This window comes from Glossina fuscipes, unplaced genomic scaffold (assembly GCF_014805625.2).
Source record: "Glossina fuscipes isolate IAEA_lab_2018 unplaced genomic scaffold, Yale_Gfus_2 28, whole genome shotgun sequence".
Classification (NCBI taxonomy): Eukaryota; Metazoa; Arthropoda; class Insecta; order Diptera; family Glossinidae; genus Glossina; species Glossina fuscipes.
The window spans coordinates 9,438,822-9,466,154 of NW_023998423.1; the positions used below are offsets into that span (position 1 = coordinate 9,438,822).

Below are 27,333 nucleotides of genomic sequence, written 5' to 3' on the forward strand. Positions count from 1 at the left end.
CATTGGGTCAAAAAACGTCACTGTACCAAATTTCAGCAAAATATCGCAATAACAGCCACCTGCAGCTTGAACACAAAATTACATAGACGGACGGACAGACAGGCTTAGATCAATTTAGATTATGATTCTGAATCGATCACTATAAAAAAAGATGGATCTATCTTAAATCTTTGTTAAGTCCGTGTTACATAAGGCCAGCAATAACTTAATTGCACCACAAATGGCGTATGGTACAAAGAACCCTTTGAACCAAAAAAGAAAAATAAACAAACGAAAAACACTTACAGCAATTGAAGCTCATTGATGTGAGAGTACAATGGTTTTCGACATTACGTTCTAAAATTAACACTTAACCTTAACATTTTGCCATAAACAAGTTCGAAACTAGAAATTGACGGTAGATTAAATATAGAAAGACGCAAGGGTAAGTTTTAGATCATTTTTAAGAGTTTCTTTTGTGCGATTCGCAAAAGTTAATAATAAATATTAGTTTGGGGAAATAGAAATCCATTATTTTTATATGAACTTCAGGACTTTATTTAACATGCTTCGGATTGTCCGATTTGTGTCAAATATGCACCGTTTTGTTGTATGATTTGTTGCCATTTTATAGGTAACTTCAGAATGCCTCTCTCAAAGAAGTCCTGGTCTCTATTTGCAAAAAACTCTAGTAGTCGATTTTCACAATCCTCTCTAGATTCCAATTTTTTACCATTAAAGAAATTTTGCAATGCAAGAAAAAGTTGATAATCGCTTGGTGCCAAGTCCGGACTGTATGGCGGATGCATTAAAAACTTCCCAACCAAGCTCCCGAAGTTTCTGGCGAGTCACTCTAGATGTAGTTAACAAAGCAGTTAATGTTGAGATCCAATGTTACGCCCAAGTCTCTGACTTCACTCTTGCAAAGAATGTGATTAGTATCGTTCTCACGGGGAGTGAGACAAGACTTTGATTTACCAGTAAAAGAGATCACTGCCCATTAAGTAGAATCTTCGACTTTCTGAAAACGCATCCGTTTCAATAAGCGCTGCTTGTAGATCGGCAATTAAGTCTTCAGGAGAAATGTCAGAACTAGGAATTGCACTGTTGTCATCAGGAACGGAAACCATCATAGTGGAATATTTGTAGTGAAAATATCACATCGTATGAATGATGGAGAAAATCCTTATGGACAATCAGCACCGGTCGCAATAGAGTAGAGATTGGACATCACCAGAAGAATTTTACAAAAGTGGTTGCAAGGTGAAGAAGGATGGCAGGAAATATGTTATTGTCATCGATGACCATAAAAAAGATTCTCTTTGATGATGATGAAGAGTTTTCCACTCTTAGTAACACATATATAGATGATGGCGTAATAACAATGGCAGGAGCTTGCTCAATAACTTGTCGTTAGTTCGTTAATGATAGGAATATTACTACCGGGGTCGGAGTAATGATGATCTATAAAATAATGTAAATTTTTGCTTTATTTCGTCAACGTTCTCTCTACTTTCTCTATTTAGTCGGCTTCTTTTCTTTTTTTACAATTTTTCCAGTTGATTCGATTCACTTTTTGCTTTTCCATTTTTCGCACAATTCTGGTTTTTACCTTACATTTTTTTTGGGTTCAAAAAATTTTTCAAAGTTTTTCTCAATGTTTTCTGGTTTTTTTTTTTTTTTTTTTTTTTTTTTTTTTTCTAAATTTTTTTTTCTAGCCGCGTTTATAGCATTCATTGTTTTTTTTTTTTTTTTTTTGGATTTCTTAAATTTCGCACGAGGTTTTTTTCAGGGAAATGGACGAAATAATGGACGCAATAGAAAAAAAAAAAATTTTGCACGCAAATCACACCAACGATTCCTGTCATAACGCGCTATGGTGTTAAAATCTTTATAGGCTGTCGTCATCAATCTGATTATCCATCAATCTATAGAAGCTAACCGACTAAACTTCTCAGTTTATTGTCCTTCAAAACGAAAGAAAACGAAGAGCTTTAAACGTTTTGAGGCAATGCAGAGAATGTCCTTGTGTATTGCAATTTACATATAATAAACTGAATAAAAAAAAAAAAAAAAAATGATTCTTTAAAATGTGGTGCATTTCAACTCTTTTCCTCGTTATTTCTTTTTTTTTTTTTCTCATAATTCATTTACTATAAATAAAAAGAAGAAATTAAAAAAAAAAAAAAAATAAAAGTATTATAAAAATAAATTTAGTTCGCAAGGTTTCGCAAGGAGATTTCACTTTCTTTTTCATAAAACAGTATAAACACATGCACGTTAAGGCCAACCAACTAACCTCAAAGACTCTTTACTGCTTGGTTGCCGTAACGAGGCAACTTATAATAAATAATGCAAAAAAAGCAAAAAGAACAAAAAAAAAAATATGGAAAGAAAATAATGTAAAAACACAAAAGTTATGTTCTCACGGTAAATAATAAACATTTGCAGCTTCAATACCCTACAGTATATAGCTTGTTGTCTGCGCTTCTTCTTCTTCGTTGTAGTGTTCATTTTAGTGAACAATGACCAGAAATTCTAACCTAAGCGAAGAATGCAGAAAACAGTATAAATTCTCTTTCATCCGTTTCCGCTGCATGTGCTGTGTGCAAATGACTGCAGGCTGCAGGCTACAAACGTAACAAAACACCTAACTGTGAGTAAGCGAGAAATAGCGAAACAAGGCGAAACAAGGCGAAACCAACCAGCCAAATCAGCCAACCGACTTTGTTTACAACGCACGTTGTGTTTGTTTCCTTGTGATTTTTAACTGCATTTACATTTGTGTGCGTGTGTGTGTGTGTGTGTGTGTGTGTGTGTGTGTATTGCAATGTGTTTTTTGGTTTTTATTTTTTCTTTCTTTTTTACTTATTTTCCTTATTTTTCTTTCTTTTTTTTTTCTTCTTTATTCTTCTCATTTTCGTCTGCATAAAGTTTTTATGGTGTTACTCTTCAATGACTTCGCAAGTGCCAAAGCATTAATTTTTAGAGGTATCTTGGCTGTGTATTTATGTTTCTATTTGTCTATATATGACGATGATTATCCTTATAATGATGACGATGATGCTGTTACTGATGCAAAGGCCCGAATGCTTATATGTATTAGTGTACATTTTCGAAAGTCTATGCAATGTGTTAGCGTTTTGCTTTTTCATATATATATATATATATATATATATATATATGAATATGCATGTACGTTTGTATACTGGTATGTTCTGTTGGTGAGCCAAAGTGCAATTTAGTGTGTGGCCAATTTTCTGTACGCCCTCAAGTGTAAGCGGTCGCCAAAGTTATTGTTGCTGTACTACTTTCCCCTTTTATCCTTCCGTTCGACTGCCTACCTAACCGCTGCTCCAGGGCTATTGTTGGCAGAAAAAATTTTAAAAATAAAGCAAAATAGAAACAAAAAAATAACAAAAAAAAAAAAAAAAAAAAAAAAAAAAAGGAAAAAGTATGGAAAACAGGTTAAAGCGAGCATAGTTAAAAAAAATCCATTTTTTTTCTTTTTTTTTTTTTTTGTGAAAGACGCCATCAATGTATCTAAAATGCAATATGACCAAACGCCATGGGGAGTGGCAGGAGGTAAAAGTTGCTTAAAATAATGGCTTCAGAAAATGTTGATTATTGGTCGGTCTGTACGGTTATGCTTGAATTAATTTAAATTTTCATTTAAAGAAATGTAAGATGAAATACCGGATGTAAGCAAAGGATGAAGGATGAGAGCGAAAGAGAGCGAGAGAGAGAGCAGACGAAGAAAAAGGAAGTAAACTGTTGAAATCTGTAACAATAGTAAATAAAGTATGAGAATGTAATGCAGGTTAAGCTGCTTACTGGTACGTTACGTAAAAGCGGAACGAAAGAAAAAGTATGAGAGCTACATATATCGTACAACTCGCAAAGTGTGCACCGCTTTTTAAATTTTGATTAAAATCATTCTGTGTAATGCTTCTTTGAGAGACTCTCAGAATATTAGTGTTTTTTTTTTTCTGTTTTCTTCTTCTGGATAATTATGGTTCGGAAAGAGTTTTGATCAGGACTAATCTTAACAAACAATTGATTGCAAGCTCTTATGCTTTTCTATCTCTTTGTTTTCTTTTATTGATCCCACATTTAGGGAAAGTAGAACCAACCGAAGCTGTATCAAGGTGTACTGCAGCCACCTCAGCTGTTCCCACTTAAGATGAACTATAGTTGGTGAAGAAATTTTAAAGATATTCCACGTTTCCCATATTGCCTATCGGAGAGTCAACAATCAAAATACAAATCAATGTCAAAGAAGATGATGCCAATGAAGCCTTCATTTTGAAAAGTCACCATAAACGTCCCAAATAAGAGATGTTTAGTAAAATCAAATACAGTTTTGTGCTATCCTCCATATTAAGTATTGAAAGTTTTAGACAGACCCGCACCATATGCTTGGTATCTCATTAACAAGCTATGTTACGATTTTGGAACTTTTATATAAAAAGATACGTGTGAATGTTTGAATACGAGAAATTTTTATGATGAAGTCGTGGGAACATGAAAAGATCAAATAAGTTTAGGACATAAGCAAGTTAAAAAATTTTCAGACGAAGGCATTCGATGAAACGTTTGAGAAAAAATAATTAAATTCATTGTATTAGTTAATGGGTGTAACCAAATTGCTAACAGGTCTAGTATGCGTTCTTTAAATTCAGGTGAAAATGTAAAAGAGCGAAAAATATAACTGTAATTCAAGGAAATTTTATTTCACCCAACAGCAGCCACTTCATTGTAGAGAGCTCTTCGTCTCGCAAGTATATTTGTATGTAAATGAGCGTTTCTTTATATATATACATATAGATGTATTTACTTATGTACGTATAGATATATGAGTGTGCGAAAGTAAGTCTACTTATATTTTACTCATACCATTAATAACCAACAAAGTCAACAACGTAATGTGCGTGTGTGTGTATGTATTGTGGCAGACACAATTGTAAACGCTGACATCGTTATAACCGGCAGGCAACAGCAGCTTATCATACGATATACAAAACACAATAAAGCAATTAAACTGACTGAATATGCTGTAGTTGCTTGCTGGCTGTTCTTGTGCACCCACATATACAAGCGCTCACAAATATGCTTACAGCTGCAATCTTACACAGGATGGGAGTGTTAAAGATTGACTATTTTTTTTTCTTTTTTTTTGTCTTTTTGATGCCATGAAAATCCAATCCCGCAGACGGCAGGCGCAGACTTTGTTTTTCCTTTTTGCGTTCTTCGTTCGTTAGCTCTCGCTATCGAGGAATCCTTCGAGTGTTACGTACACGTGAACAATACAAATTTTTAAATTTTCGCTCCTTAATAATCATTTAACGTATTAGGTAAAAAAAAAAAGCAATTTGAGTTTATTAACACTTTAGCAGCGTACTGTTTAGGATGCAAAACTCTTACGAAGAAAATTGATATGCATGAATATTATTTTCATTAGGTTACTTTTCAACATTAGCCTAATTCGTGTTGTACAGGTTCGCCCTCAAAAATAGCACAATTATGGAAATTTCATGTTTACTCCTTCTTGCGTTTATTTCCATAAGTTTTCTTATTTTGCCTACGCTCTTCAGGGAATTTTATGTTAAACATACATGTTAATCTGTTCGGTTGGGTGTATCTATTCGCTTATTATGGGAACATATTTGTATTTGAACGGTAGAATAGACAAATATATGTATGTAGGTAGCTTTTTTGTTAACATATCTATATAATTTGTTTGCATTCTAAGCAAAGGCGTATCGATCTTCAATGATTAGCGGCGACATTAGGCATTGGTTCAAAAGATAATATACTGGCAATGAAGTTTTTCGGTTTTTCTTTTCTTTTGTTTTTTTTTTTTATCACACACATTATTAAAGTGTCTGCGTCTGAAGTATAAAAGTGGGCATAATATGCATTCTACGGCCGCTGAACGGAATTGATGCAGTCACGAGCATATGTCTGTTGAAATCATGGTTACGGCCGACAATATGAAGTGTTTTTTTATTTTTTTTTCAGCTTCTTCAAGGTTCGCTTCGATAATCCAAGCAAACCATTCTACAGGCTCACCTCGATGAAACTTTCGTTGAAAGCCCATTCCTATGACAATCACCTAAATTGCCCAAAAAAAAAAAAAAAAACCATAAAGCAAGAGCGCTGCCAAGTTGAGTGGAACTATAAATTAATATATATGTACGATGCTTATATATTAAAACTCAATAAAACCTGTGAGAGTCTCATCTCTCTCTAAGATTGCCTGGCGGTTTCTATGGTAAATTTTACTTACTTTTAAAACTTGTTAACGGTAAGAATTTGTCTTGATTATCTGAATCTGCCAAAAATTAGCGAAACATATAGTCACATTAATATACATACATACATACATAATTGTGTCTTCCTTATCTCATCCAATTCAGAATTTCAGACTTTCCATAATCTATTTTTCATCATTAGTTACCATTCGTTTACCACACTTTAAAGGCATACCGCAGAAACCTGTTGTGTGCTGTATGAATGTATATATACAGAGCGTAGTAAGTGTCATTAAATGACGTGCGTCGCATGTAAACGTATTTGTTAGTGCCTACGAGTCTAGTTATCTCTGAATGTCAAACATAGCCACTTTTGAGTGGCAAAAGTTAGTCTGAGCGTTAAACGTACTTGGAACAGATGGGTAGACTTCGTCATCTTCCAGCACCTAATTAACTTTGGGTTTTTGCGAACTTTCGCGCTTTTTCCTTTCTAAGCAATTTGCGATTTCTAGCATTCGCCAAACTACGCCAAAGGCTTTTATGTGATTCCTGAAATAATCTTAATAGAAAACGTTTTTTTTTATTTGCTTTTTTCCCCCTGATTTTTTGCGCTCATTTCTTTTTTTTGTTTCACTTCATTTGGGGGTCGTGCTCATACTTCATGCAATTTGCATTGCACTACCATTGTATGGCTTCAATGAATTCTATACAATTTCTTACTTACCAGGGCAAACTGTACATTTTCCCTGGTATTAGATCCCTAACGAGTTTAATTTCATGAGGAACGGATAGGACCAAAAGTTCTTGCAATAACGAATCTGTTCTTTGCGACGATTCGAACAAGCAGCTTGGCCCTGATACTACCCACCTACCCAAAGTTTAGGGTTGCCGTATTTGTTTCTCTACTCATTCGAAACTGTAGCGCTGATTTCGGACTAGGGGGGTTTACCCTTCACTCATAATGACGTGCATGTTATACGTAAAATAACTTTAAAGCACATAACCTAGGAATGAGGAAATTTTCCACAATAACCTAGGAATGAGGAAATTTTCCAATAAACACAAACGAATCTGAGATTTGGAACATTTTGATATTGATCTAACCTTTTTAAATTATTGTTTCGCATTAAAAAAAAAAAAAAAAACAAGTAAGAAGATTAAATTCGGTCGGGAGCGAATCTTTTACAACTGGGCGTTGTAGGCGTGTCCTAGGAAAATTTTAAGTCCCTTTCAAACTCTTTTGCAAGTTTATAGGCGATATATTCATTTTCGCTAACGGGTGAATGTTTCCGACAAATACTTCGATGTTACGCAAACAGACGGATGGACAGACGAAGAAGAGTTGTAACTGGTCAATAATTTATTAACTTTATAGAGTTTTTGAAGCTTTGAAAAAACAATTAAAGTGTAGTATTCTATAAGGTTGGGTAGGCGTGGTCAATTTTTTCTATTTCTGTGCACAAATGCGACAACCTCGCCCGTAGAATATGTGCTTAAATTTTTGTATATTTATTTGCTATAGTTTATAATTACGGAGCAAAAAACCAATTTTTCATATCCTTTAAAAAAGAGTTTACCTGGTGCTGTGACCGTGTCCCTTGACCGAATTGGCCCGTTTTCAAAACGAACCTGCGCGCAAAAATTTCCACTGTTTCTGCCAAATTTGAAGACGATAGTTTCATTATCGCGGCCAGGAGGATGTCTACAACAGACGGACAGACGGACAGACTGACATCTTTTAAATCAATTTAGAATTTACTGATACTGATCAAGAATATATATAATTCGTAGGATCTCTCATGCTTCCTTCTGGGCGTCGCAAATGCTTTGACATATAAACATACGCCTCATCCTTTGGTGATGAGCATTTTTTTTTTTTAGTGAACAATTTCTGATTTTGATCTTAAATCTAATAAATTTTTTTGGAATTTTTGAAAAAATTGCAAAAATTTTTGCTAAAAGGGATCATTCATTAACAAAAATTGTTCAAATTAACTCGACAATAAAATTCTATCGACTTTTTTAAGAAAGCAAAATAGCAAATAAAAGAAAAAAAAATAAATAAAACAAAGGGAAAAGGAGGAGAAAAGTAATAAGAAGTGGAAAACATAGATTCATTAGTGCAAAGCAGATGGTGTTGTTTTGCAAACTCGACTCAAAGTTTAATTTTTGCCAAAAAATATTTATGTTGTCTTTTTCTTCTTAAGTTTTGTTGGCAAACCAAACCGCATCACATACGTTTCGTTTTAAGCATAAGTATAAGGAAAAGTTAAAGTAAACTTTTAGCTTTAGAGAGAGAGAGAGAGAGAGAGAGAGAGAGCGAATGAGGGGAAAATTTCCATTTCCATTTTTACTTTTTCTTTATTTTTTTATTTTTTTTGTACCATAAATTTTGTTGTTGTTAGTTCTCTCATACACGAGAAGATGTGAATACATGTACAACCGCGTAGCGGCAACAGCTGTGGTACATTTGCTTATCTTAACTCATGGCACACATGGTTTTCTTGGTTTTCCTTTTAGTAAATTTTAACTTCTTATTCTCATATACGCGTATGACGGTTGCAGCGCGTATATCTGTGTGAATCGTTATAGCAGCCGTTATATAGAAGCATTCCTACAAGAGTTCCTTGTGTCGTGTTGCTATGTGTCGTCTTCGTCTTAGGCTTTAGTCTTTAGTCTCTAGCAGTAACAAACGCCATTTTCAATAGTTTCAATACGAGAACTAAAACGAGCATTTCATGTTATTTGCTTACATTTATAAACAACATACACACGCATATGTTTCGATGCGAGGCATAATCTTATATGTACATTATGTATATGTAGTGTAGTTTTTGCACAAAATTTTATATGCGCATATATTCTATGGCTTTAGCTGAAGTTTTTAGCGTAACTTTTTATAGCTATAGCTATATATATATGTATATGTATATGCCTTAAGGATGCGAACGCTTAATGCAAACGCGTTCCTTTGCTGGTTTCTCTTCGACTTTGCCGTTCACCAACGATTTCTAGAAGGTTTGGAATTTTTGTGTATTTGCTATTCCTACACAGAGCACCGTCATGAGACAGATGTATTTAACTATGTCATGTATTTGGTGTTAAGTTGTTCCAAAATCGGTAAACAGTGTAGTTTAATAGCATCTTTCCTTTTGTTTTTTCACTTTTCCTTTTCTTTTTTTTTCGTTTTTTTTTTTTTTGTCATACCACCACCAACTTTCCGTTTTCAGTTTCTATATTATATGAAAAACTCATTAACGTTTTTTCTTTACAGCCAATATATTAAGTTTCCCGTACAGTTTGTGTAAAAAGGAATTTCAAAAGAAGAAAATTAAGATAAAATTGCGGAGAAAAATGTTTTTTTTTTAATGCGTCTCCTACAAATTCAACTAATATGCGACTAAAAAGCTGCAGTTGTTTTTGCCCCCGTATTAAGTCGTACTATAATAATGCTACGAAAATGTTAGATTTGATGATTTGAGTTTTGATGAAAATTTTCTAAGGAACGAAATGCTTAAGAGAGAGGGAAAAACCCATGACACATTCATGGCGCGTTACAATTGGTAAAAATTTAGCGGAAAACTGGATTAACGGTATTGAAAAAGACGAGGTAAGTTCAGGTAATGGTAACTTGCTTGTATAAAAGTTATGTAACCATAATAGTTGGGGAAGGCAAAGTTAGTCACAAGAATCGAAAAGTGAGTTGAAAGTCAGTCGAGAGAGTTGAATTGCAATAGTCGAGCGAACAATTAAAGCATTGTAAATAGAAGTTTCTCTAAATAAATTGTAAATTATATATAAAACCTAAGGGGTATCCTAAGAATCACAATTAAGCGGCACGAACTTAATTTCAAAAGGAGTTCAATAAATGAAGTATGATCATAAAAGACGGAGTACTATTCAACATTGTTAAGAGAAAGTAAATTCCAACCATCGTGGGAACACAATACTTATACATTCCTACCATTCATTAATACTTATATTCATTCCCCTGGAAGGAGAACAATAAAATTTCTAGCTAAGAGAACATGCTATTGCTTAATATAGCCATAAATAGCTACGATATTTATATTGCGGGACCAATTTTTATTAAAAACTTCAGCACAACAGCGAAATAATATGAAAATAAAGTATTTGTAGAATCTCTGATTCTTCCCTAAACAGGAGCAGTTCATCTAAATCTAAATGGTATGATGGGGATGAACAACAGTTTTAATAAGAAACAATATATAGCCGATAAGTGTGTCATTGCTAATAATTTCTATGCCTGGACATCATAACCTCCTCTTCCGTAATTGCATTAAAGAAGATAACACTTGTCTCCATTAACAGAGAAGGCGAATCCAACATAATCATTCCAATCAATCTATATCGGTGCCTGCAGTATATTACTCTGCTTTAATCGATTTGCGCGGGACCAGATCTTCAAAATATCATGCTGTTAAAATATTCGTAATCCGCCTAAGTGGCCGAATAGGCAAGAGTCTCGACTAGCAACTCAAGGGTCGTGGGCTCAAATCTCCAGAGCGGTAGAGTTTTTAATAAAGCTTAAAGTCTTAGGCGCTATTGCTTTAAGACTTTAGTCTTAGAATTTATCTAAATTTATAATATTAATATTCGTAGACCAGATGTAACTGTTTCGATTAATCAAATTAATATTTCTTCTGACAGCTATCAGAGAACCGTTACAAATAACTTTGAAAATGATTTGATAATTAATTCCGCCACAGTGGCATATGCGATATTTTGCGAGAGTAAAGTTTCACATCTCATTGGTATAAAAGCGAGGGAGTATTTTTGCTTCTCTTGAAGGCTCGAATTTTGCGCCAGAATAGATATATGCGAACAATCTGATCTTCACAGGGCATTTTCAAAGAACTTTCTTTAGCAATTTTTAAGAGTTGTTTCTACTCTACTAAGTTCTAATTTTCTAGTACTAGTAGTCTAGACGAGGCTGATATTATAGAATACATGAACTTTATTAAGAAGTATATTCCTGCCTTCTGTAAATAGATTAAATCGCAACGAATACATCGGTACAAGTGAACATAATGACGCGGACAATTATGAAATTTATTTATGGCAGAGTACTCAGGAGAATTATACAAAAGCTTTAATTAAGATTTGATTAACAATTCCTTTCGATCAAATCTGCGCCGCATCAAGTTTGCATAATGATGGGGAGATATGAAAGGAGTCATTTCACACCGCCCAGGACGCGTACTTTTGTTGTTTTTGCTTTTTCTTTTCAACTTGAAAAAAAGTTGCTGTAATTTATGTTTTGCGTATAATGAAGCCGACAGTGTTAAGGCAAACAATCGCATGGCAATATAGCCTATAATTTTTGTAGTTATTGTTGTTTGCTGTGTTTTTTTTTTATTTTTTTTTTTTATGTGCGAATTTGCATGCTTTTCATATATTACCCCAAAAACCTGAAAAAACCCAGAACATGAAAAATAATGTGTTCTGTCTGACTGCGATTATCTGTACAACATTTGTCATAAGTTAAGCATATAAACTTAATTTCTTTCTCTCCCTCTGCACTCATTCTCTAGCTCGCACACTCGCTTTTTGTCCTTTTTATTAATAAGTGCTCTCCTGTATTGTTTAATTTATGGATTGCTGTTGTTTTCCGTGTTCATGTAAGCGAGTACGTGTTTTTTGCGAGAAATGAGTTGTAAAATACAAAATTATAAATGTTCGTACGTATTCCTTAATAATGGAATCGAGGATACGCAATAAAAGAAAAATTTTTATAAAATTAGTTTACATCGAATTATTTGAACCTCCACACATATGCAATTAGGCATAAGAGAAAGTAGTTGGACATGAAGAATGGACATGAGAGCAGGAAAGGGAGGTACGAACATAAAGAAAGAGAGAGAGTAAGATAGAGAGCAAGAGAGAGAGATAGACTGAGAAGGGAGAGAGAGAGACAGACAGACAGAGGCATAGAGAGAGAGAGAGAGAGAGAGAGAGGGAAAGAGAGAGAAAGACAGACAGACGCAGAGAGAGAGAGAGAGAGAAAGACAGACAGACACAGAGAGAGAGAGAGAGAGCGAGGAAGAAGAAATGCAGATCAACGGGATTTCTTGTTCGTGTAGCCAAGCAATGAATAGTTGTTCATACCTTATTTCTTACAACTGCTCTCTATACATATATTATCTCTGCTTATTAATGTGCGATCGTAAGGGCTTGAACGAACTTCTTCCTTATTCATTTAGATTCCTAACTTTAATTGGTTGTCCACACGTCTTTTCTTTACATTTTTTATGGCTTAGGAAAAATAGAATATTGGTGAATCTTAAAGCCTAACTCGGACGAATACCTGAAAATTATTGTTCTTACTAAAGGCAAAACTAAGTTATAGCAATTGCGTCATCACAGTTTCTTAAGTTCGCACTCTACTCAAGTGTTGATTATTTCACCTACACTAAGGTTTCTGTGGAAAAAACAGGAAAGCCTTACGGGCTTGCCATCCCTGTTCAGCTTCTATTCCTTGCAACAAAAAAGAATCGGCAGCCAGCTCTTGTACGATTTCATATCACTCAAGGCAGTTCTGCTTACTCAAATAATTCTAGTAAAATAGTTTAACTCTTATACGGGTTCTGGCCATTTGAACATGAGAACCGCTTTTGTTCACTGTTTGTGGAAATAGCAAACTGCTTGGCGGACGCCGTTCCATCGACAGATACGCACTACCAGTAGAATCACTAACAAGACAGTGTAACGATATCTGTTTCTTACTTAGCTTTTACGAGATTTGGAAATAGGGTTAACGCTGATTAAGTGGGTAATGTAACGAAATTTCTTCGATATTCGACGCAAGAGAATGATCTCAAATATTTTTTAAGCTGTGTTCACGGATAAGAAAATATGCATAGTCTTCAATGTAGATTAAAAAAATTCCTACAATTAGTGAGCCTGTTGGAGTTGAATCTGGAGTCACAGTTAATGCTTCTTGTTTAATAAAATTTATTTATTAGTGTACTATGCCCTAAACAAGGAAAACTTTCAAACCAGTACATGAAAAATTTTGACCAGAATGCAAGTTTCTTCTATCGCTTATTACTATTAAGAGCATTAAATATATTATATCTTTATAAAACCTGAACCTAGGTATTTAGGTCAAGTTTAAAAACCGCGCAGGAAGGGATAAGAAAACAAGCAAATGAAAAAATCGAAAAAATTTCTAGTACCGTTATCTATCGACAATCAGATATCGGGAACTTATTGGAGGCATCAAACAATCGAGGATGAGCGTAATAGAGGGGCGGTTCATATCAACCCATTTCTGCTTCTGTAAAAGAATTCCGGATATGTTTAGCCAATGGAAACAAAATTTTTTTTTTTTTTATTTAGAAAATTTACAAACAGCATTTGGAAGGAGATGATGATTACTTTTCATATATAATTCATCTCAACTAATGTTTATTGCAGGCGGACTGAAGCGAAAGAGATAACTTAGCTTTACTCTCTCTGATGGTAATTGTTTTAAAATTTCTTGTTACAATTTGAAAGCGAGAATTTAACATACTCGTCTTGCATGTCTGAAAAAAAAAAATTAAAAAAAATAAATAACAATAAACAAGGATATGCACTCGTAAGCAAACGGAAACTGAAAAATAAACCAACGACCTGTGTGAAAATTATGGTTTCATAAAATAATATAAATATAGTGAAAAATATATATATGAATAAGTGATACACGAATATAAGCGAAAGTAAAGATTTTCATATACACAAAGAACACATTATTTATAAATTAATCCGATGATAAATTATCACACAAAGGAAACGTGATTATAGCAATTGCATTACGTAAATATATAAATATATAAATATATATATATATATATATATATATGCATGTAGATATATATTTATATGTATGATATGATTGCGTAAGAAGTGATAGTGTTTCATTTACTTACATTGTATTAAAATAATGAACAATAATATATAAAATCTGCAATCAAATGTCGGTCTCATGACTTCATATTCCTTCCTAATTATAGGAGTTTACAAACACAGCTTTTTGTTCTTGTTTAACCAAAGATAAAATTTTTTCCCGGTTTATTAGGCTGAATTTTAAGATATAGCGATAGCGACCTCCAACGCACTTTATTGAAAGATTTTTCTATTTGGCACTACTTTAATTAAGTGAAAAATTTGAAAACCAGTCACCAGTGATGTTGAAAAGAGTGAGAGAGAAGACAGCGAGCTGTAAATATAGAACAAAAAAAAAAATATATATATGAGAAAAAATTCGTATATGTATACAATATATATAATAGCATAGATTGATATGTGTATTAAAGAATATCTAAACCTTCACTCTGGCAAATCAAAAATTCTTGATATAATTTTTAAATCATTTTTGCTGTACTGTGAAGCGTGACAAACATTTGTCATATCAAAAATATCCAATTACTATAAATCTTGAACACAGAAAGCCCTTAGAGCACTTTCGTTGCACTTCATTTTTCCGATTTCAGAATAGTTTTGCCGGAGCAGTTTTTTTTAAGACTCAACTTCGTTTGAAAGAATAATTCGTATATTGACGGACGTAAACGCTGTCACAATTTCCTGTTCATTGTAATGCAAAAAGCTATAAGTCCTATATTATTTCAGTTTTGGAACCAATTAGTTCTTACACCCCACAGCACTTGTGATGCATGCCTATAATAAGTTTTTATAATGTATGCAGCACCCAGAAGTACTTGGATCAGATTTTCTTTTTGTGAGCCAAGTTTCTCTGTCCTTCTGTCCAGTTTGTTTTCTCGTGTTCAATCTATAGGCCGCCATTTTTGAAATGCTTTGGTCCAACGTTATTAAAAATTGTTTGGATTGGAGCACTTTTTCGACCATTCCCAATAAGCGGCCTTATTTTGAATAGTCATTATAAGAATGCTTGTAAGATGATGTAACGTATTCAAGTTGGCACAGCGGCCCGCTGTAATGTTTTAAATTGTTTTCCATTTAATGAGTTAAACAATTAGATCTGGTTAGCATTGTTGTTGGATGTGTTACAGGATACATGGTATGCGTATACACAATTATATTGAGAATACGCTTACAAAACATTTCTGATCAGATACGGATATCACAACTAATTTTAAAATAGATTGACTGTCACTGAAATCTGTACTATCTGTCAATGCGTTAAAGATTGACTGGAAGCCACGAAGGTAAATAATATCGAACAAAGTATGTCGAGGCATACGACTACGAGTTGCGGTCATTAGCAATTTTTTTAATGCCCGTTTAGGGCTCTACGAGCAAGTTAGTTGTTGAATGATGCTTCAACAACTTTTGATTGCCTTATACAAAGCCACATTTCCAGAGCCGTTTCGTAGCATTTTCAGCAGACAATGCATATTCAATATCAAGCCAACTTAATGCTTAATGCTAACGCTAATAACAACACAGCTGCAAAGTGATTTAACCCTAATCCGTGCATATTTTTTTATAACAAGTTTTACCACGGAATCAAGTTCAGAAAGAAATTCCATATCTTTAACCTCAAGTTATTTGAAGTTTATACATTTATTTATTTATTTACGGCATAAAACATTGAACACATTTTTTGATTTCGAATAATGAGTGCAAATAGAAAACAAACGAAATAAAAAAATTATATTCATCGTGAAGGCATCTTTTACATCATCAACTTTTGTCCTGAAAAAAAAAAAGTCAAACCCACCGTACCCTCCATACTCTCTAATATTGAATGGACGCAGCTGATTATTTCCAATTTTAGAAAATATATGTAGAAATGTTTATCGTGTGTCTATTGTTGGAGCTTATAAGTAACGGCCGAAACCGCAGAAAGCAGAGAAATTCTTCTCTTATGTTGCGCCGTTGAACAATTTAGTCCGTTTTTAACGCCAGCCTGCGTACAAAACTGCGCTGCCATCATTTTTGCAAGAAGCAGAATGCCTACAAGGGACCTTATGAAATGTTAAAGAAATTTTAGTTCAAAGAACAAATTTCAAATGAACCTGAAAAGCTGGACGGTCGCTGAGAAATTATTGTTAAGAGAGATTACCAAAATGTATTTAACCTCACTTTAGTATAAGTGCGTCTAAGTTTCCGCATCGCCCGTTACTACATATTTTTTTCTTTAAATAGCAGGAGGGAATTTTTCCTTTCAGCTTTAGTTTAATTCACTTTGTCATTGCTTATCGACAAGAATTCTTTGAACTTTTCAGATGCAATATGGGGAAGCCAGTGAGTCGTTCATGGATTTACTTATACGGATTACACAGGAAGATAAAGAGAGCGCTAGTTGCTACATGGCCGAAGAGATAAAAGATCGCCACTACGAAGTTGTCGTTCGCGGCACATTCAGTGTGGATAGATCACAGCTGTACTGATTGATCAATCGGTGACGCCCCAACACTTACCACTTGGGCGCGCTCCCAGTAAGCTGCGGTTATTCCCCATCTTTTCCTCTCTCCCTACTTCTTTGCGAAATATTTTCCTCTCATAGCTATAGGCGACAATCCATGTTAAAAAAACAAGAGTACACATTTAAAAATATATAAAAAGAGATTTTTTTTCAAATTTCTTGAAAATATTTCCTATTTATCGGCCCAAAAAGGTAATAATCAATTGTTATGATAAAGAAAGGTAAATCAGTAGCAATAGAATACTTGTGTGATGTGCATATAAATAAATAATTATTATATAAACCGAGAAGATTCATTTTATTAGCTCAAGGAACACAGATAAACTAAATTTCTATATGGCAGGGCTGGTAAGCGTGTGTGTGCTTCTTCAATTTACTTTTTTCATAAAAATTCATTTAGAAAAAATATAGCCCAAGAATTCACGTGATGACCCTATCAATATAAATGGTTTGAAAAATGGTGTTGACTTTGATATTTGACATCTAGAATTTCAAGGTCATTGTGGTTAGTTTAGCCTTAAATTGATAACTTTATAGCATATCAATATTTGAATCAACGACCTAGGTCTAGATCTAGAGGATAGAGTAATGATGGAGGATAAAATGCATTTATCTCTTTGCTATGATTCTGGGCTAGATGGCCAAGAAAGTCTCTTAGTTTTGGGATTGAGTTGATCGAGTTTGTATTTTCCTTCCATGTTATTCCTTGACTTATATGTGAGCTGAAGGTTTTTACTCAATTTTGAAATGTATTATTGCCATTCCAGATAAGTGCAGGGCAAAAATCGTCTTATTCAACGGGAACGCGTAGCTAGAATGGCATCTTATTGGATTGATTTTATAGTTCAATGGAAACATTGGTTGCATTATTATATCAAAAAAAAATTTTCCGTGCCCTCCGTGTGTGTTGTACATAAAATATTGTCAAGGGTCGGGAAATCTGAAAATAATTGTATAGACTGATGGACTCAGTATACTAATCTGAAGCACTCTGGCTTCAATTTAACATATTTTGGATCAGCCATTTTCAATATTAACGTCTTTTCTGCAAATAGGATTTAAGAAGACATTTTTTAAGTTTCAGAAGTAGCCCACCATGTCGGACTTTATCGAATGCCTTTTTCCACCTTTGCGAATACTCTGTCGCAGTAACTTTTATTTTCATTGGGTTCCCTAATATATGAAGCGATACAATGGTTAATGGTACCACGTGTACTTTTTAATTTAAAAATATTTTCAAAAAGTTTCCTTCGACTATGTTGCGAACGCCTTACTCTGTATTTCCTGTGTTGGCAGCGTATCTCTCAAACAACTTTTGACACAATGCAGTCTTCATCTATCGAGCTTTAAACAGATTTAGATTTGGTATATTCGTAGTTTTGCAAAAGCACTTAACGTAGCGAGGTCGTGTGCGATTTGGTATATTAAACTATATGTAATTTCATTTCATTTTTCCATTCGTTTAACAAGGATAATGTATCTTCTAAAGCTGTAAAGAAAAATTAATGTTCCCCGCCAGTTAAATTAAACCGAACTGATGTTTTTCTCTTCAAGATGTTCAACGTGAGTAGTTTCATGCGTGGGTAGCGATTCGAAAGAAGAAAACAAAAAGGAAATTAACTCGAGTTTTAGTTCAATAGCACTTCGACCCAAGACCGAAAGATTACAAAGACTAACAGCAAATAGTCGGTAGGAATCGTGAAAGAGTCAAATGCTTTTTTTTGCATTAAGTAACTATGAAAGAACTTACTTGAAACGCACTATTCTTCTAATGTAATATCGAATTGTATGTCTTACGACATGGTCAGCAGTCGTTTGATGGATACCCAAAGTTAAGCAATTCACTTGTTAACCTTACATGGCCCCCAGAGTCCTTTTTTTGACTTTTTAACTTATGAAATGTTTTCCAAGAGCAAGAAAAGCATTTGTAATTTTTATTCCACTCCTCAAATGTGGAAGTATTCCCCGCCTGTTCTTTAAACTTGACACACTCGATATATAACGAAAAGATTATACCTGAGCCCGGTAAGATCAATACTGAATACGCACCAGTCGGGTCAATAGACAAAGCAAATCAAAAAGTAATGCTTTCTTCTCACCATTAGGAATTTCGGATGGAATCCACCAGTTTTCGTACCATCTTATGAAAATGGATGTAAGTTTATCCAAAGTGTTTCAACTCTTAGTTAAATTAATAACTCCTATCTTATTAGGCGATATTAACTTCTAGCTGTTGCTCTAAAAATTTTATTTTCAGTGTGTAGCTAATTATCGGTTATCAATCGTTCAAATTGCTCTGCAAAAACCCGAAAGATATCTGCAATTTGATCTCAAAGTCGAATTCTTTAAGCACTGTCCAATCCGCATTCTTCAATATGCACGTCTTGCTTGCAACGGATCTCAGTTAACGTTTAACGTTCAGAGCTTCGTTTGATTCGTAATTACCGTAATTGCCAAGCTTTGCACTGTAAGCTTGGATCTACCCTGTCTAGAAGTGCACACGCTTTCTTTCTTTTTTTCATTGTTTAATTATATATGAATTTGATTCGCTTTCGTTGCCTTATTTTTCTTTACAAAACTTAAGCTTGATGTTTAGGTTAAGATTAATTTCTAAGAGTCTAATCTATTGAATTCTTTTAGTGTAAGTGAGTTGTGTGTGTAAATACTTAATCTAGATACAAGAAAAAGTGAAAATATGCTTCTCTTCGCTTACTTTGCAAAATATATAATAATTTATCAATAGATTAGATTCTCTCATACTGAGATTGTCTTATTCTCTCAACATATTATTATTTTATTACAAGTATTTTAACTGTTGAGATATATGTAATCAGTTAGTTAATCTTTAGTACCATTTTAGTAAATTTTGTAATTATAAATAAATCTTCTTTTTAACTTTTATAAATACCTGCTTGACATGGAAAATTAAAAAGTAACTCTACCCCGTGTGTTGGCATTTTCTTGAATACAAGAACTTGAATACAATAACATTTGGCAAAGTTCCATTTAGGTTACCTTGAGCGTTAATAATGTTTTTCTTCTTTTCTTTTTTTTTTTTTTTTTTTTTTTTTGTATTTTCCCAAGCTTATCATCTCGTCTTGTATACGTGCTCATGTTTCTACTTATTATTCATGTATATATATATATATATATATATGTATACGTGTGTGTTAGCTAAGCCTTCAATTTTATTACCATTTAAAGGAAATTAAGTTAATCTTAACCTAAATCGCAACGAAAACTATAGGGTAAAGAATTTTCAAGACTTCGCCAAATTAGTATGTTTTGCGATGAAACGTAATTGCAAGAGAAACTTAAGGAGCATAGTGCTGCTCGTAATTGTCAATGAAAATATTTCAATGACGGCTGAATGAGTTGAAGCTATTTGCGACATATACGTGAATATATTTAAATATGACAAGTTTTTTGAAAGCTTTGAGGCGTGATACGCAGCGCGACGAAAGAAGAAGAATATGTAAAATAACGCTCACTTAGGGAAAATATTTTCGCTTTTCTCTTTTCGGTCAGCAAACAAAGTAAAACTTTGAAATGTTTAGCAACAAATATTTTGATATCGCGTTTTACGCTACATTTACCTTATCTTATATCACATAATACATGGAATGTTAAGTTTATAAGGATTTATACCTTTACACCTAGAACTACTAACGATAGTTTCCCAATTTTATTTTACTAATCAATTTGCAGTCATTTTCTAAATCAATTTAAATTTGCATATCGATCCAATATCTGTCCATGCATGCTTGGATTCAATAAATAGATCGTAATTTTTCTACAGTCACATGTTTTGGTCTAAGGAAGGAAGAGTTCTACAAAAAATTGAATGAATTCGACCAAATAAAGTAAAAAAATTCTTTTAATTCTCTTTTAAATTTTTCAAAAAAATTCTTTCAAGTGTTTTCGTTTCTCGTGCTTTCCATTATCCTCGTTTTTCTTGTCTCAAATCAACAAATTGCCGTTGAATCTTCGAACAAAAAACAAGTGCACAACTGTAACAAGAGAAAAATGCTACTCAAAATCATGTAAATCATAACAATGATTTAATGGCACTGTTTGGGTTCAATCACATTAAATAGAAAGAGAACGGATAAAGAGGAAGGAATGCGAAAAAATTCTACGGTTTGTCAGACCTTGAAATGCACAAAACAAAATAACTATGAGATAAGTAGTTGGGCAAGTAAATTGATGGATCGATGGTCTGTCCGCCCGATTTACTAGTAAACAAGTTGGCAAAGCACAAAGACAATGTGATACATGGATGGACCTTTGAAGAAGAACCGACTGCTAGGGATTCTGATGATTCCGATGCTTGATTATAAAATTAGAAAAAAACCCAAAATTTTGGTCTTACCTCGAGTATGGCAACACGAGCAAAGGACTACATGAAACTACATTCTCTTCTAATTTATTTAAAATGGTAGGCTGCAAATGTTCATGTTAAGCCGAATAAAGGGTTTTTACTCATTTTTATACGTTTTCCATTGTTCAAAAAAAAAAAGTCTTAAAGTCCTTTATAGTCCTTTATATACATGCGTATATTCCCAAGCCGGGAAATGTCTCTTAACTTTAGCGTTTGGTAAAAGCGAAAAGTTCATTTGAAGGACTCAAGTTAACTGGATAGAAAAACCTATGACTATCTTAGTTGCCATTGATCAAAAACAGGTAGTGGGGCGTACGACTAAGCGTTTTGGGGAATGCGGGACTCATACTTCCTTCAAAAGCGGCTACGTACCGGTTTAGGTTCTGGTATCACGTTGCTCGAGTTGCTCTCACCCATTTCCCGCGAGAATGACAAGGAAAGCCTATGCATGTAGTTAGGTAAACTTTGGTAAACTTGATATAAGGGTTACGTGCTACCGGTTGATAAAACTTAAACTAAGTCAATAGAGTCTCGCTGTATCTGTTCCATATAATCGACAGATGATGGGTGTTTTTAAGTCTACCTAAAAAACCTACACATAATTTTTTGTTGTTTCTTTCGCCTTCTTGTCACAATGACACGGCAACAAATATGCATTAGATTTTCCAACTTTGGCTGTATTTGACAAGTTTTAAGAGTTTTCCTTTTTTTTTTGTTTTTCCTTTGTTATGTTTCTTGCATATTTATGTGTTTTCCGCAAAATATTCACTTATTTTATGTCTCGTCACTGTTCTTCACGGCACATTTGGGTCAAAAGGCTTAAAATTTTTATGAACAAAACAACAAGTGTGCGCTGAAGAAATGTGTGTGTGCTTTTCTAAAATGTAAAATAAAACAAAAATACAGCGAAAGGACGAGCATAAGCAACGGAGAAGTAAAAAAAGCTTAAAAATGCATACATTTTGAAGGACTGATATTGAAAAATCGGTTCGTTTCTTTTCCTTTTTTCAATTTTTTCTTCTATTTTTTATTATTATATATATAATTTTTTTTTTTATTTTTGTTTTTTTTTTTTATTATTTATTTAGCTATTATTTCCTAATAAGAGCATTTTTGCTTCTCTCTTTCTACAGGTGAGCCATTATTGTGCAGACAAAACATAACTGAAGTATGTTTACGCTTTTTTTTCGTTGTTGCAAGTATATACTTGCAACTTCAAGTCTCTACCCGTAGCATGAAAGCCCATTGTCAGAGCCTTTGCGTTTGCAATACCAACAAATGGATAAACATTATTGATCAACGAGACTTTTGACGTTGATGTTTCGTCTGTGCATACTTTGTCGACCCAGACGGACGCATGAATAGGCGGATAGGCAAGATTAAATCGATTTTCAATCTTATATGCATGTACATATATATATATATATTTAGATTTTTTTTTATTCCCAAATTTTGACAATTTTTTATGATTGTTTATACCCTTCACTAAATGAGAGCAGTATATAGTACCGGAAGTTAAAAAATATCACTAACTGTATAAATCGTCTCTGTCGACCATTATATATAGTCTGTGTACATATACACACAAATACCTGTAAAGGAGATATATATTTGCGACAGGATGTATGTGGATAAGAAAAAATGAGCAAATGTTAGTCTGCCCGGTGCAGGAGAAAGCTATATAACAACAGTCTATCAAAAATGTATACAACATTTTCTCAATCTTTGTCGTCAGTAAACATTTCCTTTTTTTTGAATCTAAGATCGATATATGTTACCAAAGAAAATAACTTTGAGACCAGATGGCTTTCCCTGTTTCAATTTCATTTGAAAGATTCTTATGATTTTCTTATTAACAAAATTCCGTAACTAGATTCGGCTGTCAATTGCTCAAGGATGAAGTTCAAAAACAAGGTAGAAGAGGCAAATCCTGCATATGCAAACTCCGTCCGGAGATGGTCCATGAGAAACTAATAGCCTGCCTGGTCAGCTATCAATTTGATGGCTTCATGATGGTTTCGCGTACGTGCATTGCATGAATCTTAAGCAGCGTAAAACATAATTTTCAACACACAGAACAACTGCCTAAACTTCAGCCTTAACAACTTTCATCAGATGCTTGATTGAGCTTTCAATATGTTAAATTTCGATTTGCTCTTTTTTGCGTTGTATGCCGAATAAATTATACAAATTATTATTATTATTATTATTATTATCACTGTTATTATTAGTGAGTTTCAGAAAATTTTCAATTTTCAAAAGCGCACCGAAATTGATGGATTGATTTTGTTATACGACTTGCAACATACGGGGCAAATGAAAGGTAAACCGGCAGACGGATTAAATGCACTCTGCACTCTCTGGTAGGTGGTCACACAAACCGTCGGACAATTCCGACTTTCAATTTCTCATCAGTCACATCACAAGCATTCGCTCAAACATCCGTTAGTCCAAAAAGTACACAATAAGGTGAAAGAAGTCTACTAGATAATCGAACAAACTCTTTGAGTGTAGATCTTATCCACACTTGGATATTTTTTTTTAGTTATCGAATAGTTTCAATGTAGTTCACATACTCGTCCTTCATCTATTGTTTTCTATGAATTTAATTTAGTTTAACTTTTTGCCGAGTAATTTGAATGTTTTTATCTCCGAATAAGCGGAAACAAGTTATGATTATATTTTCTGCTTGGGAAGACAATTATTAGATATTTAGGCTTAAGTGAAAAATTAATATGTAACAATTATTTAGCTAAGCATGTTGTTTTTTATTGAATTAATTTTTAATTTATGGCGTTTTTTTTTTTTGTTAAGGGTATGTATGAAGTTATATGTACATATAATTAGCAAAAACAAAAACCAAAAACTTTTTTACAGAACTCCGTTAAGCCCGTAACAGGATTCTGTTAATCGAAGTCGAGGATGGATTTAAATCAAATTAGAGTTAAAATAGTACTTTTCGAGAATTATTTTTAAAAAATATTTTAAGCAAAACATGTCTTTATGTTATTTAATTAAAACTTGCTATGGAAAAGTTTATGTAGTACGTCAAATATGAGGTTGAAAAAGCGAAAGTTTGCTTAGGCGCCGTGAGAAAATCACACTTATAGGGCAAAATGACACTATTAATAGCCTTCCCAACGAAGTGCAGGCTATATTAAGTTTTGTTAATTTGCTTACTTGTATTTCATATGAATATTAATAGAAGATTCACGGCGTTCTCGTTTTATTCCTTCACAGGACATGCTTTGTCCACAGTGACCTTTCAAACTCTGCTTATACATTAGCCTATATTAAGTACAATAATTTTCAAAGTTCCATAAAAATATTCTCCGAGCACAACTGAATATAACTTGCACACGGAATCAAGGATTGACGCAATATCAGTTTCATTTTTTCCCAGGGCATGGTTTAGCCACAGTAGCTAAGGAAACTTTCGCTTTTTCCATCTGATTTCTGGCATAACACAAAAACTTTTCCATATCAAGTTTTAACTAAATAACATAAAGACATGTTTTGTTAATAGTATTTTTTTTCTAATTCGCGAAAAGTTTTATTTTATTTATATTTTGATTTGAATTTCATTTCTACGCTTAAAAGAAGACGTATTTGGGTAACGTCATAAGAAACGAAAACCCGTTCAAGCGAACAATAAGTCATCTCTTGAAAGTCGTGCTAATCGGACGGCATATCGTCGGCTGATAACAATGGGAGGTTGTACAGTCCAGATTAGAACTGTAAACAATTCGTGAACCCGTTTTGCTGATTAGCCAAAGGTGCTATAGGTGAGGGGAGAAGGCAATCGCCAAATACACGACGCATTCCCCCAAAAAAATACTAATAATAATAATTGAGAGGAAATTTTTTATCAACGACAACTATAGCTTATTCAAGCGCAAACACCAATCAGTTATTTAGTGATCTATTATTAAGCAGAAAACAACCAAACTTTTTCATTAAAGCCCTCTTTCCGTATTAATCTTTTATTAGTCTCAATAGGCTGATCTTATATTTCAAATGAGTCTTATTGATAGCCGTCCTTTTGCGATTTTTCTGTTTAATCATTTACGATTCCTGGATAAAAATCTGAACCAAGTGATTTTCTCATAACTCTTTTAAAGTTAGCCTTGAATCTTGAAAAAGTATTGGTCGGACGGGGCCAAGTTTTAGGTGTACGGTGCATAAAAATTAGTCAGGCTTCAATATATGTTCAGTTATTAACGAATTGCGCAATCTGGCGTTATCGTGTTGGAGGGCGGCGTCCTCTTCCATATTAATCAATTCTCAACGATTTATCTCAATGGCTCACTTTAATTACATTAATTGTTTATAACAAAAAATGTACTCAATGGTGTGTTGAAGCAGCTCATGATGCACAGATGCTTTCCAATCCCAACCAATCCAACGCTATGTGTCTTTGCTTCCTGCAGAACCTCATTTATTCTGGGCAGCAATATTTTTCGCCCATAATTGCCATATATAACATATTTTTCGTCGTTAGTCACCAATGCCTTTGGTTCGGTTTCGTTTACTTTTAGCAATGATAGGCGTTAAATATTCGTTGTTAATTTATATGGCATCAAAATATTGCCCTGTTTTATGTCTGGCCTTGCGAATATCATTCAAGATTTTGAATATTAGTCAATACTTAGTTCCGCAACGAGATTATAATTTGTGCTTTGCTGATCTTCTTAAGTTTTGTTGAAGAATTTCATTCGGCGTATCGACGATTATTCAACCGGATTGGGTCACAAAATTGTCAGAGCGCAAAAATAAGAGCATAAAAATATATCGTATTATATATTACATGTTGTATATTTGTAAAGAGAGACTTCTTCCACACATTCAGTCTAGTGTACTCTCTATGATTTCCACTTCTTCAAGTTTTCCTTTAGTCTACGTCTATTTGCCTTCATATTAGTTTCGAACGAGCTAACTTACATAAAAAAAAACCCTATAGTGAGCCACAGTCCGCAATTAAATGCCCTACATCACCCTACAGTATTTCATACAAAGACTCTTCCAAATAAGGTGTGATATGTTAAGTGGTCTCATCCAAAGCATTTTCAATGGCTTTCATCCTTGGACCAAAACACGTCAGTCTAGCAAATTTCATTAAAATGTTTCAAAAATGACGGCATTTACGGGTTGAGCGCAAGACTACAAGGCGAACAGATTGACAGACGGGCTGAAAAGCTTACATCGGTTCAGAAAGTGATTTTGAATCGATCGGTGTCAAAAAGGGTGGGTCTTTTTCATGTCTTTTTTTCTTTTTTATCTGTTGTCCATGTATTTTGTAAATAAATTTACAAACTATGGATTTAAACGGCTCCCGGATAAGCTAGATCCTATATACTCGCCAATAGTGAAAACTGTGCCGCACTTGAGAGTTGAACCCACGACCATTGCGTTCCTTTGTCCACTAAACTATTCAAGTTTTTCCGGTTGTTGCATACATTCATTTATACAACTTAATATATGCTTGCAAGGCAAGTATTGCAGGCTATTGCTATTAATATCTCAGGGACTTTGGGTGTTATCAAGAGCAATGGTAGCTCTCTATATACTTGAATTCCTCTGTCTTTCTTCCATTTTGTTTGTGAGAGAGAATACGTATTTTGTGAACGTTCACTATTCTTTACCTCCCTCCTTCCCCCTTTTTCGCTCTCACTTTCTTTCACACTCTCTATCTCTCTCTTTCTCTTTCTCTGGCATCTCTTCCGCTTGACTTTGGCTTTTTTCTCGCAATCTTAACACTTTCTTCTTCTATTCTTTCTATTCTTATGCGAAGATAACTGACCGTAGAAGGGGTAAAAGCGTTAAATATTAAATTTCGAGTTATTCTTAAATAATTAAACGATACTTTGCCCATAAATTCTCTTCAATTTCGATTTTATTCTAACTGTTAAACCTTACTTATGGCTTTAAAAATTGAGTTACTGCGAAAGGCTTTAGGAAATCTAAATTAGACACGCAATCTTTGTAATAAAAGAAATCAAAAGTTACAAAGTTTAGGTTTTAGTGGTTGTTTCATTGCTACTATTGCGTGTTAAGGTGCCATCAATGTGCTTTAACAATTGAATGGTTAAGACGATTACACACTTGTTAGTTCAACCTTTAAAGGCAACAAAATTGTTTTTTTTTTTTTTTTTTTTTTTTTTTTTAAAAAAAAAAATTTTACACGAGTAATTAAAAAAAAAAAAAAACAAAAAACCTAAATCCGTTTAGTTAACAATTTAAATATTTAGTTTTTAGTTTATTAGTTAATTGGTATTAAAACTTAGCCTTATTGATGTGTACTTAAA

The 27,333-nt window shown here is 33.6% G+C and overlaps 1 protein-coding gene across 3 annotated transcripts in view; it reads right to left on the bottom strand.

Annotated features, from left to right (window-relative positions):
- Positions 1–27,333, bottom strand: part of LOC119636778 — a 198,267-nt gene that overhangs the window by 153,783 nt on the left and 17,151 nt on the right. For all 3 annotated transcript variants that reach the window (XM_038032382.1, XM_038032383.1, XM_038032384.1), the window contains exon 2: positions 14,168–14,457. In XM_038032382.1, the coding sequence (XP_037888310.1) occupies positions 14,168–14,225 (58 nt within the window). In that variant the 5' untranslated portion in view covers positions 14,226–14,457. The remainder of the gene's footprint in view (positions 1–14,167; positions 14,458–27,333) is intronic.